A 15,125-nucleotide genomic window follows, 5' to 3' on the forward strand; every position below is an offset into this window, starting at 1 on the left:
TGCACACACACACCTATATATATACATACATACATACATATATATATATATATATATATGTAGCCACTTCAGGAGGAGATCTTACAGAAATACTTAACACACTGGCCATACTTAACCAAGCATCATTAATGTAGCTATTTATAGCTTTCTTTTGGTCAACAGTATTCCTTTTATTCATAAAAGGAATTTATTCCTATTCAGGTTAAATATTTTTGAAGAGACTAACAGCCCAGCTGACCAGTCAGTTGCCCCATCACACATCAGATGCTTGGGCACCACTGGAGCTGACAGGACGACTGTCCTTGCAGCCAGCTGTGTGCCTGGAAAGCATCAGCCTCAGCTTTGCATCTGGCTGCTTCTGATGCCCACTGGGGCTGTTGCAGTGGTGGCATTTGGGATGCAGCAGGCACTGGACTGCACCAGGAGGTCTTGAGGCCAACCTCAGGCCAGATTAATGTGGCAGCCTGAGCAAGGGTCCCAATCCCTGAGGTAACTCAGGTACTGGGTTGTAAATGGAAATGACTTCTACTTCAGCTGTAAATATTTTGTATGTGTGCTCTTTTTTCATTTTTTTGAAATGGGACAGTGTCGCTGTTGAAGCAGGACGGGAATGAGAAGACTCTGATCAGAAGGCTGCTGAGTGTAAAACTCTGATTTATTCAAAATACACTGCTCCTTTATACAGAGCTCCACAAGGACCAAATCCATTGGTTCTGAAGTGAAAACAACTCAAAGCATTGGTGCAGAGTGCTTGATGCACAGTGATAGAACAATGTGAAACACAATGTGAAATACAAGAGAGATAAAGAATTATTTACATTCTTCTCTAGCTCTTTCCCAGGCTTTTTCCTGGCTAGAAACTCTCAGTTTCTTTCTTTGACTGAATCTGAGACCCACAGGACAGTATTTGAAAGCAGGATTCCCTAGGACATACTTGTTCTTAATTATGCCACAGCCCTGCATGTGACGTTTCAGGATGATGGGTACAGAGCCTCTCACACATTGGCCTAATCTGTCCCATTGAAAAGGCTGAATGGAGATGCCTCAGCCTTTCACCTGAGAAGGCAAACTTCTTTCCAGAAGCTAACTTAGGTTGTGAGCACTCTAAAAACTCATTTTGAATAACCTTCTCTAGATTATTCAATAGCTCCCATGATGGGCAGAGAGGGAGGGATGGTTTCTTCCAATTTGAGCAGAAACCTGGCTATGTGTTAGTGAGCTTTATGTTCATCTGACATCAGTCAAAGTCACAGAGGGAAGGACAATGCCTTTCTAATAATGTCACTCAATATTTAGCCTACCTACATTTGTATTAATAATAAAGCCTTCAGGCAGTGAGTTATGTGCAGCCATTGATCTGCTCAAAACAGCACTGAAATATTGACAAATACTGTTTTGGAGACAAATAAAAGCTAAACTGTATTTATATCCACCAGATTCTGACCTCTGACAAACAAGCAAATGGAACTGCACAGCCAGGTTAATGATACCTTTGAGCCTCTCCAAACCAGAATGAAACCAGCAGTGGATTGGTAAATGCAGATTTATTTTACATTTTTGTTTTTATAATTTATATCTGTGTGTGTACTTTGTGGGAGACTTTCCAACTGCTTCTCTTGAAGATTTTTGTGTTAACATCTCTTTTGAAAGCAAGAGGGATGTGGCACACTTGCAAACCTGGAGATAAATACCATCTGTTTAGTTAACTTCACTGAGAATATTGGTGGAATGTTGTTCTTTTTTTAAAACATATATACAAGAGCAATTCACAGATTTGAATTGCAGGTCCTTGCAAAGCAATTGATTACAAGAATTTATTTTATAATGCTACAAAACATAAATATATTTTTTATTAAAGACTCTGTAAACTACACTTTTTACCTCAGAGCAAAAGATTTTCTATCATCTTCTCTGGGGGGAAAAAGAAAACATCCACCAATCCAAAAAGCCTTCTGCACAATTACTCTGGAGCAACATTTCCCAGTCCCCATTTTGGCTTTTTCCTCGCTGTTGCTCTGCAGTTTTCTGTAATTAATACAGATTTAAAAAATTGGAGATGCAGAATTAGGGGGTGTAAGTTGCATTCAGAGCCAAAAAAAGATATGCATCACACCAAAACAACTGAGTTTATTGTTACCAAAAAAACGTTTCAGGAAATCATACTTCTGTCTCTGAACACAAACCAGAACTCAGCATGAAGCAGACAATAACAGAGACAGGGTTTTTTGCCAACATTCAGGAGCAGTGCAAGTGTCAGGGCAGGCTGATTGCCTGGGCAGAGTATTTTGGAGAGTTCTAGGAGCCTGGGAAATGGTTAGGATCACCTTTTAAAATCCTTTTCTTGTGCAGCTTAGAACTCTGCTAACTTAATGGCACACTGGAAATGCATCTGCAAGAAGACTCCAAGTAGGAAGGTGTCAAATTTTCCCCCTCTAACCTGTCCATCTTTGTCATTGTCATGGACACATACCTTCTTTGAACATGCCAAACCATTCACCTGTTTATCAGGGTGTCATTTCAAGTGTCTCTGCACTACCCAACCCATTTAACTGAAATTATTCTATAAAAGCCAAGTAAAGTAAATAACCCCACTTATCCAGGCATCACTAGACCTTACCAACATTCCTACAGGAAGTCAGCCAAAGTGTGATGAGCACTGTTTTACACATGGCAGCCAGGACAGTGGAGAGAGAACTCAATTTCTCCATGAGGATGCTGGTGTCCTGCGTCATGACAAGAGATGGATGCTATGAGGGGTCATTCCTTATTAACAGCATAACCTCTACATGTGGAACAAGGGCAGTGTCATACAATGGCTCTTGTTTGTGCACCTTCTAGGCAGTCCCTTGGCCCTAACTTGCCCAGCCTTTGTCCAGGGAAAGTGGCCCTAATGCCATGATCTCTCAGCCCCCGGGGAAACTGCCAGAGGCAGCCCACATGTGAACAATGAAAAGCAAAAACGCTGCCAACCCTAGATCAACAAAACACAACCTAAACATCATACCCACAGATGAGGCACACTGAAGAATCCATCTGGTCATGCACAGTTGGCTGCTTAGTGATGTCAGACACAGCTTGGTTTCAGCTGTCCCACGAGAGGCTGTTCAGCAAGTCTGTCATGGAGCTATACCTCTTGAGTGGAGGCTTTGCTGCTGTTCCTCCATCCTCATCCTCCTCTTTCACAGCACTGGAGCTGTGGCAGCACAGAGAATGAGGGGAAGGTAGAAGGAAAGTCCAATGTTAATTCATACTGGTAAACATTTTGATTGCTTTTGTGCACCACACTCTCCAAACACATCTTTGAAATGGTTAAATGTTTGTAAGATGGCACTGCAGAAGCTGAAGAACCTGGAGCACTTTATGCACAGGACTTAATAGCAGGAGAATGATTCCTAAATCCAGGCAACCTCAATAGCTGGCCCAGGAAGCCAAACTGAGTGTTGGATACTGCCAAACAGAATGTGCTGCCTTCCCCTCCCACCTCCTGAAACACAGATCATCTGGGTAGCAAACGATGCCAAGACAGCTAAACATCTCCTACTTGCATCACCCCTGCTGCTCTAGACCCTCCTGGAGCTGCCAAAGCATGGTGATGATTCAGTTGGAAAACTGTTTTCCGCCCTTGTAGACCAGACCTTTAACCTTGGATTTTGTGCATCTCTACCACTCCTTCTCACACCCTGCCCCCAAACATTGCTTCTCTGTGAGTAACAGCAATTTAAACTGTCTGGCCTTAAAATGGTGGGAGGCTCTGGCCCTTTACTGAGCAGCAGCTTTTTCATGGGTGAGTGTGATTGCTCTTTGCTCATAATATATTCATCTGTTAAATCTCAGTTTGAATACGAGTAAATGCTGAAATAATTTTCCTGGATTTTAGTCACCAACATGAGGAAAGGCATCCTGAAAGCTTGTTTATCCACCTTCCCTTTCCTCTCCCAGCACACTCTGCATTTCCTAAAATATCCTCCCACTAGAGCTTTTGTCTTCACAGCCTTTGCAGCTCTTCTGCTGCCATTGTGTGAAAATAGGAGCGAGCCCTTTCTTTCTGGCCTGGCAGGATGAAGGGGTGGGATGGGTGTGGAGGCGTCTGTGCGTGCCAGAGAGTGAACAAGCATGAATAGGGCCAGCTGGCCCCTCTCGTGCCCGTCCTTCCATCATTTCCATCTGATACTGCCTGCTTATTGTAATTTTGCAGGCCACATTCACTAACACAAAGAGACTAGGGAGCAAGCAAATGAACACATATTTAAAGGGAAAAAGCTTTATTTCTTATTTTCTTAGATCATGGTAGACTGCAAAACAACAGGGAAAAATGAGATCAACTTTGTTGTCCTTTTTTTTTTTTTTTTTTTTTTTTGCCAGTCAAGCTTCCCTTTTATATTTTAATAATAATTCAAACAGAAGAAAAACAACCAGGAAATTGTTCTCACAAAAGCATGCTTTTTAATAAAAAAAGAGAATTATGTTTATTGAGAAGGATTATTCTCTGGATATGTACATTACTAATGTAGGAGGATTACACTAACAGAAAACGGCAAACATCATGGATTGACTTCCAAAGTGTGGACAGTCCAAAGAGCAATGTCCTCAGAGCAAGTAAGTCAACAGGAACAAGTGAAGAGTGGTTTGGGGTTTTTTTTTAACAAGAAATTACCAGCCATTATGACTGAAGACCTGACACGTAATAACCTGCAGTGAGATGTACAGAAATCCGTAAGACGACACAGAATTTGCACAAGAAGGTAACTGTAAGAATTTCCTCCAGAAAATGGAAGCAGGTTCTAGACAGTTTTGGAAAAAGACAAAGAAAAAAAAAGACTGAAAAAAAAGTGCAGGAAAATACTAATATTGGATATCCTCAGATCACAGTGAATGCCAGTCCTCCTGGGTCCAAATGCTACCTGTTACCTTTATCTTCACTACTTCTCCTTTCCCTCAACTAATTGCTTTATCATCATAAGAAAAATTACTTTAATGTGAGCCTTCTCCTGCTATTGCCTTTTTGCTGCAGCTCTTGTCAACTTGTAGTTTACACAAAGTGCAAAATCCAACAAACCCTCAGGTGAAAGACACATGCATCTTCCCAGCCAGAGCAGTACTAATCACAGCTAATCATTTCAATACTAGGTAATGCTGCACAAAACATCACACAAACACTGTCAGAACAAACTCAGCAGCAGTAGTTCTGGGGGAGGGAGAACATGGAGATCAATAACTGCCACCAGTTAAGTTTCCCACATGTTGGAGTGCTTTGAAGCAATTTCTCCCACTGACTGCACTCGGGATTTATTTTTTGTTCTTATCCAGAAACAATGTAGGCTACTGGGAAGGGGTAAGAGGTTGATTTTTTGCAGCACTTCCCAGAAAAGCAGCAATGTAAAAATCAAGACCGTATTTTTCTTTCAATTTTTACCTCTACTTAGTTTTCTTTTCAAGAAATGTGACTCAGCTCAGTCTGGGTTGTGCACTCCTGACTGCCAGGCACAATCCCCTGTGAAGCTTTGTTCCATCTTTGATAACCCTTACAAACATTTCTTCTGTCTTAACTTTCACTTAAAGGTTAAAGCCTTTGTCTCACCCCAAAGCAGGCAGAGGATGTTGTTGCTAATAACCAGGTCTGGGGATGTGAGAGGGAGATCCTGTGCTCCCAGCATTTAGGTTAGAATGCTCCCAAAAGAATTACTTCACTTCTCAGAAGGAGGAACAGTTTCCATGGGCTAATCCACAAAGTCAAAAGAAAAAAATCCACGATTTCTCTGTTTTATCCTCAGTGGGATACATATTCCTCTCTCAGCAGTGTGCTTTCTGCAGTATCTCCTGCTAAAATAAATGGTGGGTTCTCTAAACAGTAATTTTTCCATCTTCAGGCTTTCTCCTGTTTCTCCAGCTTCCTTCTGTCACATATACCCTATTCCGTAAACATTACCATGAGAGGACCATATAGTTTTAATCTTATTTTGAAAATTACTCCAGAGTTTCAGTAGATTTGCTGGCTTCTGTGCTTGAAGGAGTTTATGTCTCCCTGTGGTTCACTACATCTGTGGGGTTTAGCTTTTGTAGCATTTAAGCTTTGACCTAAGGACAAGTTCAGAGGCCAAAAATCAACTCCTAACTCAGCTGAAGCTAGCAAGCCTGCCATGACTTATTTGTCAGCATGTAGTTCTGACAGGTTTGTTAGTGTGGGATAAGCTTCACCCCAGCTGGACAGGCCTGAGTGATGGAGCAGACAAAAAGGCTTTGGAGGACAGAGGTTTGTAAGAAGTCAAATATTTTGGTATTTTGTAAGGAGGATTTTGAGGAAAATTGACCTTAAATATATGATTTATTTTCTTCTGGATTTTAGGAAGTTCTCCTTTTGACAGGTTAAAAGCCAGTGCAAAAGAATTATAATGTTGGAATCCCTACAAACAGGTGAAAATGGGCTAAGATTTGGGTGTTTTAATCTAGGCAACAATTAGCTCTAATTCTATGTGTGGCAACAAGCTATTGGCACTGAAAAGATCAAACAACAAAAACTGGTTTAAACTCGGTTAAACACACTCAGAGAACTCTTGTGACTAGTCTAGACAGTAGTAGTTTACTACCAATTCAGAATATCATAGTCTATCTTGATAAGAAATGCTACTGAGAAATTTGTTGACTCTGTGCTCCTTTATCTCTTCAGGTAATTTTTAGGCCACGTCTTGAATTTGTTGCTCATGCTTTTATGAATGATAAAAACCAGATGGAACATCTTGAAGGAGTTGCAGGAATTGGCTTCTGCCTATTGAGGTGCCCACATCTAATATCATCTATTAAGTATAAACATTGCCTGGAGGCAAACATAAGAAGAGAACATGAAGCAAGGGTGTATAAAAGTTAAGATATTATTGAATTAAAAATGGGAATTAATCATCCCCCCTGATTTTACCTTAAGAACAGAGCCATCAAAATTTCCCACAGAGAATTCTTACTCTTGTACGAATTTACTGCTTAGTGAGACTTTATCTATTTGACTGAAATTCCAACTGGAAAATACATTAGAAGTATTTAAATATTTCTAATAGCTTGCAAAGAGTTTAAAAGTTTTCAGTCCTATTCAGTACCAAACTGAATTTTAAATTCCATTTGGGGAATAACAACATAATGTTTTAGATTATTCAAGTCAAACCAGTGCTCAAGAGATAAAATGGGAACTTTCCGTTTCCTCCCCGTTAAAGGTGTTCTTAGTTCAGTGGAGACGTATTCCTGATCACATCTTTTTCTTCTCAAAAGTGAAGGCTGTAATTAAAAAAGAAAACCAGAAAACCAGCATTGAAGCACATTTATAAAGTTGAATACCGTGGAGTTGGACAAAATGACCTTCCAAAGTTAAAGAGAAGCTGAAATAGCCAATAATTGAAATGTCACAGGAGGAACTGGCTGCTGAGAAAAAGCAAATATTTAAAAATGAGAAATATTTTACAAGTCACTGGATTAATTTCTCTGCCAAGTTCATCAGAACCAAATATATTTCTATTTGATCTCAGGGACATCAGGTACAATCTCACTAACCTTGTGGGCATAAAATAACCCCGGAGGCCTCTTGAGCCCAGAACAGTTTTAATGCAGAACATGCAGAATGCAGAACAGTTTAATGCAGAAAGAAATAATGTCATATATTGAACATATATTTTTCAGTGAGGTAGATGCACCTTGGTATTGAAGACAAAGAATTGCATTTTATGAAAGAAAGTTATAATTGTATGAATAACTGCTTGTGCTTCCATCTTTTACTGCTTGCTCTGAAGGAGCTGCTGTTGCAGCAGAATCCAGCTCTCTTATTAGAAGCTAAATATGAGATACTCCTGTCACTTGACATACATAAGATTTACGTCCCTTCAGGGAGCTGTTCTGAGTTTTGCTCTTCTACTTCACTGGTTTCTCACCATCTTTACTCCATGGAAATATCATAGTGATTAGCCAACAATTGCAAATTTTACTTAAATTGAGATTTCAAGGTGATTCCTGCTTTGTTTTCTTGATCTCCAGCCTCATTGCACAGGCTCTGCAAAAGTAGATACTTTCATGTTTTCAGTACTGATTTGAACTGCAACAAATTGTGATCACTCACGTTCAAAAGGCTGGGTCTGTAGAGGAATGTAATTTCACTGGGGGGAAAAAAAAATAAAAAGAAGAAAAAAGCCTGGGAACAGGTCTCCAGACAAGAGTGTGTCTAGACATGCTTTGAAATGATTAATAATTCCAGTTCCTCCTAATTCTTCCTACTGACACAGTGGGAATGAAGCTGCTCAATGGGAAGTGGCCAGAGCCGTGGTGGAGACAGACGGACAGATGGACAAATGGAGAGCTCCTGCTCAGGGCTCAGCACCTCATCCCCATCCTCCTGCAGGAGCTGCATCTCAGGGTCAGTGAAGCAAGGGCTGCACCCCTCACCACTGACCAAGTCCCTGCATGGTCACTCCTTGGGGCTACTGCCTGCTGGTGGTGCCACCAGCCACACTGGGACAAGGCAAACCTCAGCTGCTCTTATTCTTGCAAATATCTGAAAGGTTCACCTTCAGTGCCTCTTTCACTGGAACAGCTTGTGGAATTAAGAGTTAGGCTGGCTACTGCAAGATCTCAGCCATAAATTTCAGTTCAGTCTCAATTTTACCTTTCTGTGCACTACTTTTAAAAAGAAGCATAAACATGGTATTAATAATACTAATGACAGTGTCTGTTCCAGTACAAGATGATTTGGATGTGTTTATGGTAGCCCATGATTTAATTTACACACAATTGAACTGGTGAGATTTACAACTGGAACAGGAGATCATCTCTATGTACATCTTTATTTGGACAGTCCCTATATTATTGTTATATGGAAAAATTAATCTTTTAAAGGGATATATAAAGCCCAGGCTAAGCTTGTTCATTAAGCACTCAACACATGGTATTTTAGTGACTGAAAGGGGAAAAAAAAATATGGAACAATTTGCATAATTCAGTACTGCAGCATGTGACTGCATTGGCAAGGTCACCATGCTAAACTGACATCATCCACACCACATGCAACTTCGAAAAATCCTCCAATATTTACATGGTGATGCACGTAAAGTGTCACACTACTAAGGGTATTTTATTCCTTTCTGCATGTTTAATAAGCAATTTAATTTTTAAATTATGACTTCAGTATACTTTTAATTTACAGGACAAAAAGCTTAAGTGCCCTGTTGAGCTTTTTTGGCTACCTGTAAAAACCACCACTTTCCTCTATTACGTATTAATTTTATTTCCAAAAGTAACTCTCATTGACTCATATAACCAGCAGTTTCTTTTGTAATTAGAAGCTTATTAGGTTGTTATTTCCAGTGTAAGTGATCAATAGTTTTTACTCTGGATCAGACAGTGTCAAAGCTCTAATAATTGGTATTAAATGCAAGAGAGATACTGCAAACAAAGCAAACATTAAAAAAATCTTCCTAAAGTATATACTATACTGGGAGATTATTAAAATTCCCGATACTGGCTAAAATGTTATATGTGCTGAATACAAATGATATTTTACAGAAAGATTTGTGGATCAAAGATGGATTTAATAATCATAATGTTTAGGAATTTGTTTTGAAAGTATTTTTAATTGGATAATGGCAGACTTCTGAATTACAATGCTGTGCTCATTAGCATTTCAATAGGTTATACTATCAACTCCTTTTGACATAAAAGAATTTGATTAATTTTAAAAATCATGAATCTCATGATCTTTTTTCTGCTGCCACTAGTTTTCAGTAATTTGATTATCTTCTACAAGAAGAGCAACAGGAACCACATGGGCTTTGCTGGTAATGATGGTCTATATATCTCTTCTCCAAAAGAAGCTCTGCTGCCTTTGAAAGTAATTTTCAGTTTCTTATCAACAAAGAATTAAAAAGTAATATTGTCTAATTTGTTATGTTCAGTGGCACAGAGTATTGTAGAATTCTATCACATGCAAATCGCTTTGAAACCTGTATTATGTGACCATAATCAAAAGTACATAAATGAATTTCAAAATTTATGAAAGTGTTTATTATTAGCCAAGAAAAATCTCAAAAGACGAACTCGTCAATAGGTTTAATAGTCTCTTAGCAAGATGTGTATTTTGCACACTCAAAACTCAATGCAGTTTATAAAATAGTGATTTCTACTTTATAGTTGTATTGCAAATGACTGGTCTGGACATTTCAGAACAGGACAGGGCATAATTGTGTAAGTCTCAGAGTAAATCTGTACATTCAACATGATGAACTCCTTGCTTGCAGAAGTTATCTTTGACTTCAACAGGAACAAAAACTGATTACTGCTGATCACTTAGACATAACTGCTTGTAACAGTCAACAAGCCATCACAGTAAGGTATAAAGACAGCCCTTAGGAGAAATGCTGCCTATCTGATGACATTTAAAGCTTTAAAAAATTCCTTCTAAATACTGCAGGAAATCATCGTGAGCCAGCGCAGGCTGCCAATGCCACTGAGTGGAACCAAGCCATTAAATCATGTGTATTGGTAACACTGCCATCCAAACCATTAAATTAATTTATGGAGCTGGTCTTGCAAACAGTTCATCATGTCAGCAATGCCAAGGTCTGTGGTAGGATCTACCAGTGTGAGAAAAGCCAATCACATGGGTACATGTGGATGGTGCTGCCTTGCAATTGGATCAATCATCCTTTTGTGTTGATTTTAGCAGTTCTAAGAAATAAAACGGTTTAAATGATATCCTACTACCTACCTCTTGTCCCTCTACAATGTTTTGATAAGAGAAGTAAGGCATGAAGTTCCTGTAGCTGTTTGATCTGGCATTATCAGGTATGTATAAACAGATGATGATGTTTTAGCAGAGCAAACAAATTGTATGTCATATTTTATTAAACAAAGAGTATAATAACTGGACTATATTATCACAATGGAAGCATAGAAGACCATAGACTGTACAGCTGAAACCCTGTAGCAATATTTGTTCCTCATATTTAAAGAAATGTATCTTTATCAAGCTTTCACAATGGCTGCATCTTGCTAATGTAAAGAATCTTCACTCTTGTTAAGGCTAGATGATTATAATTAAAAGATAAATGTACTGTTAGAAGGTTCTACGCCACACTCTATGAGAATTTAACAGAAAGACATACATTATACCTGTATGTGAATTATAATGGCTTCTCAGCAGGGAACGCAGAATCACTTACAGTACATAAACATTTAAAGAGGAAAATGCTAACACACTGGAAGAGTTTAACATCAGTAGCGATTTATCAAATGAAGAAGTTTCATAAAGTCCACTCTCTGGGAGAACATTCACCATTAGACAAAAGTCTGGCATCCTTGATAGTCTGAAGTTCAAACAATTTGAAAACCAAAACCATTCAATGAGATAAACAAGATTTTAAGAAAACCATCATCTTCTTTCTCAGGTAAAAGCCAGAATTAAAATAATAATAATTATTAAAATAATCCAACCAGGTTGCTTTACAGGCAAATTTACACACTGTCTCTTTAAAACACAGCATGCCCAAAAGCCTTTTGGGTTTGGAATGTAGCACTGCACCAAGTATTTCACAAAGCCTCTAAATATCACAAGAAGCTTTTTTTTAGAGAGAAAAAAAGAATAAAATTCCAGCTGAGACTGTTCTAGCAGGAGTGCCTCAACTTTGCTCCCAGACCTGGAATTCCAGATAAACAACAGAGGACAGCAAACAGATTTTTTTTTTTTTTGACTTTTTTTTTTTTTTAACACGTCCTTTTGTGATGCAGCTACAAGAGAACTGATGAGCTTAGGGACAGAGAGAGTGAGAGTGCAAGTGCCATCAGGGTGAGCTGTGTGCTTAGATAGGAGCTGGTAGGAAGAGCCAGGGAATTCTCTGTGGATATGTGACTGGTGGAGACTCCCACTGTGTTGTCCTTCCCCAGAGCGTTCTGCAAGACACAACACCTGCCTCGGTCACCATCATGACATTTTCATTGCAAAGCATTTAAGTTCTACCTCATGAAATTCATCTTTTGTTTGTCCGTGTCCCACCCACCACTGATACCTACGTATCACTCTCATTAATTGAATGATAAAAAGGGTATTAAAACATATATTGCAATGACAGTATTTTGAAATTAGTTAACACCAGTACTGCACACTTCAAAAAAGAGCAGAATATTTAAAAATTCTTACTTTAGCAATGGTTCCACATGTGAAAGTACAGTATTTTTTTTAGGGATCTGTGTTTATAATGCCAGTTTAGCAAAAGCAGGATCCCTACAAAAACTGCACCTTCTGTACAGTCAAGAAAATGAACTTCTTTGACAAGTTATTTCTGGGTAACAATATATAAAATTTAATCCATGGGTGCAGATTATTAAATAAGTATCCTTGCTAGGTGCAATGGTGTTTACTATGGGATCTGCCTAAACATGCACCACACAGGCACTGAACTATAAAATCAGCAGAAGACACTCTGAACTTCTAAGTGAGATCATTCTTTAATGCGTTATGATATTCACACACAACAAAACTGACAAGAGAAGCGTGAGGTAGTCCATGATAATCTTGACAGACTTGGAATGTCTTTTCTTATGGGGAGGCACATGTGCTGTGAAGTATCCAAGATCCACACTTACCTCATTAAGACAGAGCTCTGTATCTACAGATTCATTGGATTTTCGCTTCTTCTGTGCCTATGAAAAAATACACATTTTATTCCCTGTACAATTTATACTTCCAGCAGCATAAAGCACTTAGATAAATTTGCATCGGTTGTCATAATCCTATAATTTTGACAGCGATTTGCACATTATTAGCAAATAAACTCCAAATGTAACTGTATGTTTTCCAATAACATTCACATTCTCATTTGAATTTACAGCAAAATTTTCAACAGTCAACTAAGGGTACTTAGTAATTACAATGATGAGTGCCATCAGCTGCAGGGAACATGTTATCTCTTCTATGGCCCTTAAAAATGCCACTGGACGTTCATGAGAAGAAATGAAATATGACAGTTAATAATTACCATAGTACCACTGCATATTAACAAATCATCCATGAGATACCTCATTTTAGGAAAATATATAACACAGGAGTATTTTATCCTTAATGATTCTCGCAATTTTCCCAACTATTATGATAAAAATATAAATATTATTTGAATATATGTCATGTTGCCAGAGAATCTCTTCTGCAAAGCTGCAAAAAGAACACTGACTCAAGCAAGAAGCATTTCAGGTGACATCATCCAAAATGGAAGCAGCAGTCTGCACTCTGTCCAGCAGCAGGAGGTGTTTAATATTTCCACTCCTCAAGTGAATAATTCTGGCTTGGGTGTTTTCTGCTTTTCTACAAGGGCAGGACTAATCCCCAAGGTGTGGAAGGTGCTCTCAATAAACAATGCTATTGCTGACTTGATCACTCCAGTGATTCTCAGTATCAATTTTTATCAAAGATTTTTATCAAATCTTTGCACATTCCAGAAACAAACCAAGCACCCTTTTATAGGAGGTAACTGTGCTAAAGTAAATCAGTTCTTATAAGAGAACTTGGGATTACAAAACTTCTGACTGCAATGGGCAGCACATCTGGTGCTTCCACCTGGATGTTTTGTTGGACTTGCAACTTATTTCCTGCAAAAAACAAAGATCTGGATCTCAGATTGTTGCATTCATTTTGCACTGCAGAATCTTACTGGTTTAGGCAATGATGGCCTGGACTAAAACTGATGTGAGAAGTGCTGAGCAGTCTAATTTTATGCCCTGAAAAATTCAGTTCCACATACTGCTATTTTATATCTGAGAGCCACTGGTTCTGCCAACGGATACAAAATAGTCTTTGACCTAATTACTGATTTTAAAATTCAAATGAAGGAACTGAACTTAATAGGAAAAACATTCTCCACTTTTGATGATACATGAACATGTTTCAGACAACTGAAAAAGTTGTCTGTAAACAGCTGGGATTTAAGAGAAAGACAGCTTAGCCACAGTAATAATACATACTGAATATATGTGGATCATTTTTGTATATATGACAAAATAATAGCTCAATTTACTAATAAACACCCTCCACAAAATTTCCTTCTTATATACCCTCTCTACTAATTTGTACTATTAAAGTGGTTATGGTAAGCATAAATGTAACTGTCTAAATGGAAAAAGAAACACCTAGAAGTAAATTTACAACAAAAAGAAGCATCACAGTGAAGTCTTCATGCGTGTTTGTAGTGAATAGCAAACTTCTTTAAAAGGCAACTTGGTATCTGTCAACTCCCAAATGGCTGGCTCCAAGGAGGCAGGTAAAGAAGGATAAGCCAGATTTAAATCCTGATATTCTTATGTCTGTAACACCCATACTACCTTGAATTGGAATATGAGGCTTCAGATAAAGCCTCTGGATCAGAGGTTCAGATCCTGAAGGTGTAGGCTGTAAGGATCATACAAGCCTCTTATTTCTTAGTCTGTCACTTCTTGCTAAATTTTCTATTCCCACATGTGTCTGTTTATTTGAAACACTGCTTTGCTGCTTATAGCTGCTGTGGATTGATAGCACTGTGCTAACTACAGGTCTACACCTGGTAGTCGGTCTCAACACCAAAATCAGAATTTATGTGCCTTTTGTACCGTGTTTATCAAATGAGTAAAGAGAAAATCATTATTTTTGCCTATATGCAGTAAAGTCTTCTTTTACTTCATTCAGCCTGAAAACAATAGAGTGCAGCAGCTAAAACATACTCATGTTTGAGAACACTATTTTAAGGGTAAAATAGACAGCTAGGAAAAAAAATCACCATAAAAAATCCTTTTGATAAACATCTAGTTTTCATTGGGAAGGTGATACTTCTCTGCATCCAGATACTTATTGTAGGTATTGTAACATCAACAACACTTATTCACATGCATTCTCTATTAAAATGTCCTCCTCTCTTAGCACTGAAAAGCAATTTTAATAATCAGGCAGGCTTTTCCCTTATCAAAACAGAAAGGACAGTATCTTCTATTTAAAAATACAACAAAAATGCAACCTTTTATTGGGAGGAAGAGAAACAGAAAGAAAAAATTGTCATTCTGAGGAGGAGATGAGACATTGTATGCCAAGTTTCAAATTGGAAGAGTACATTTTTAGTGTTGAGTTATAAACCTGTGAGAAT

General features: G+C 38.4%; 1 protein-coding gene across 2 annotated transcripts in view; it reads right to left on the minus strand.

Moving 5' to 3' along the window:
• Nucleotides 1-10,851: 10,851 nt before the first annotated feature.
• Nucleotides 10,852-15,125, minus strand: part of GFRA1 (GDNF family receptor alpha 1) — a 130,774-nt gene continuing 126,500 nt past the window's right edge. For both annotated transcript variants that reach the window (XM_021537273.4, XM_021537272.4), the window contains exons 8-9: nt 12,607-12,663; nt 10,852-11,913 (exon numbers count right to left, since the gene is read on the minus strand). In XM_021537273.4, coding sequence (XP_021392948.2) covers nt 11,752-11,913; nt 12,607-12,663 — 219 coding nt within the window. In that variant the 3' untranslated portion in view covers nt 10,852-11,751. The remainder of the gene's footprint in view (nt 11,914-12,606; nt 12,664-15,125) is intronic.

This window comes from Lonchura striata, chromosome 6 (assembly GCF_050655825.1).
Source record: "Lonchura striata isolate lonStrDom1 chromosome 6, ASM5065582v1, whole genome shotgun sequence".
Lineage (NCBI taxonomy): Eukaryota > Metazoa > Chordata > Aves > Passeriformes > Estrildidae > Lonchura > Lonchura striata.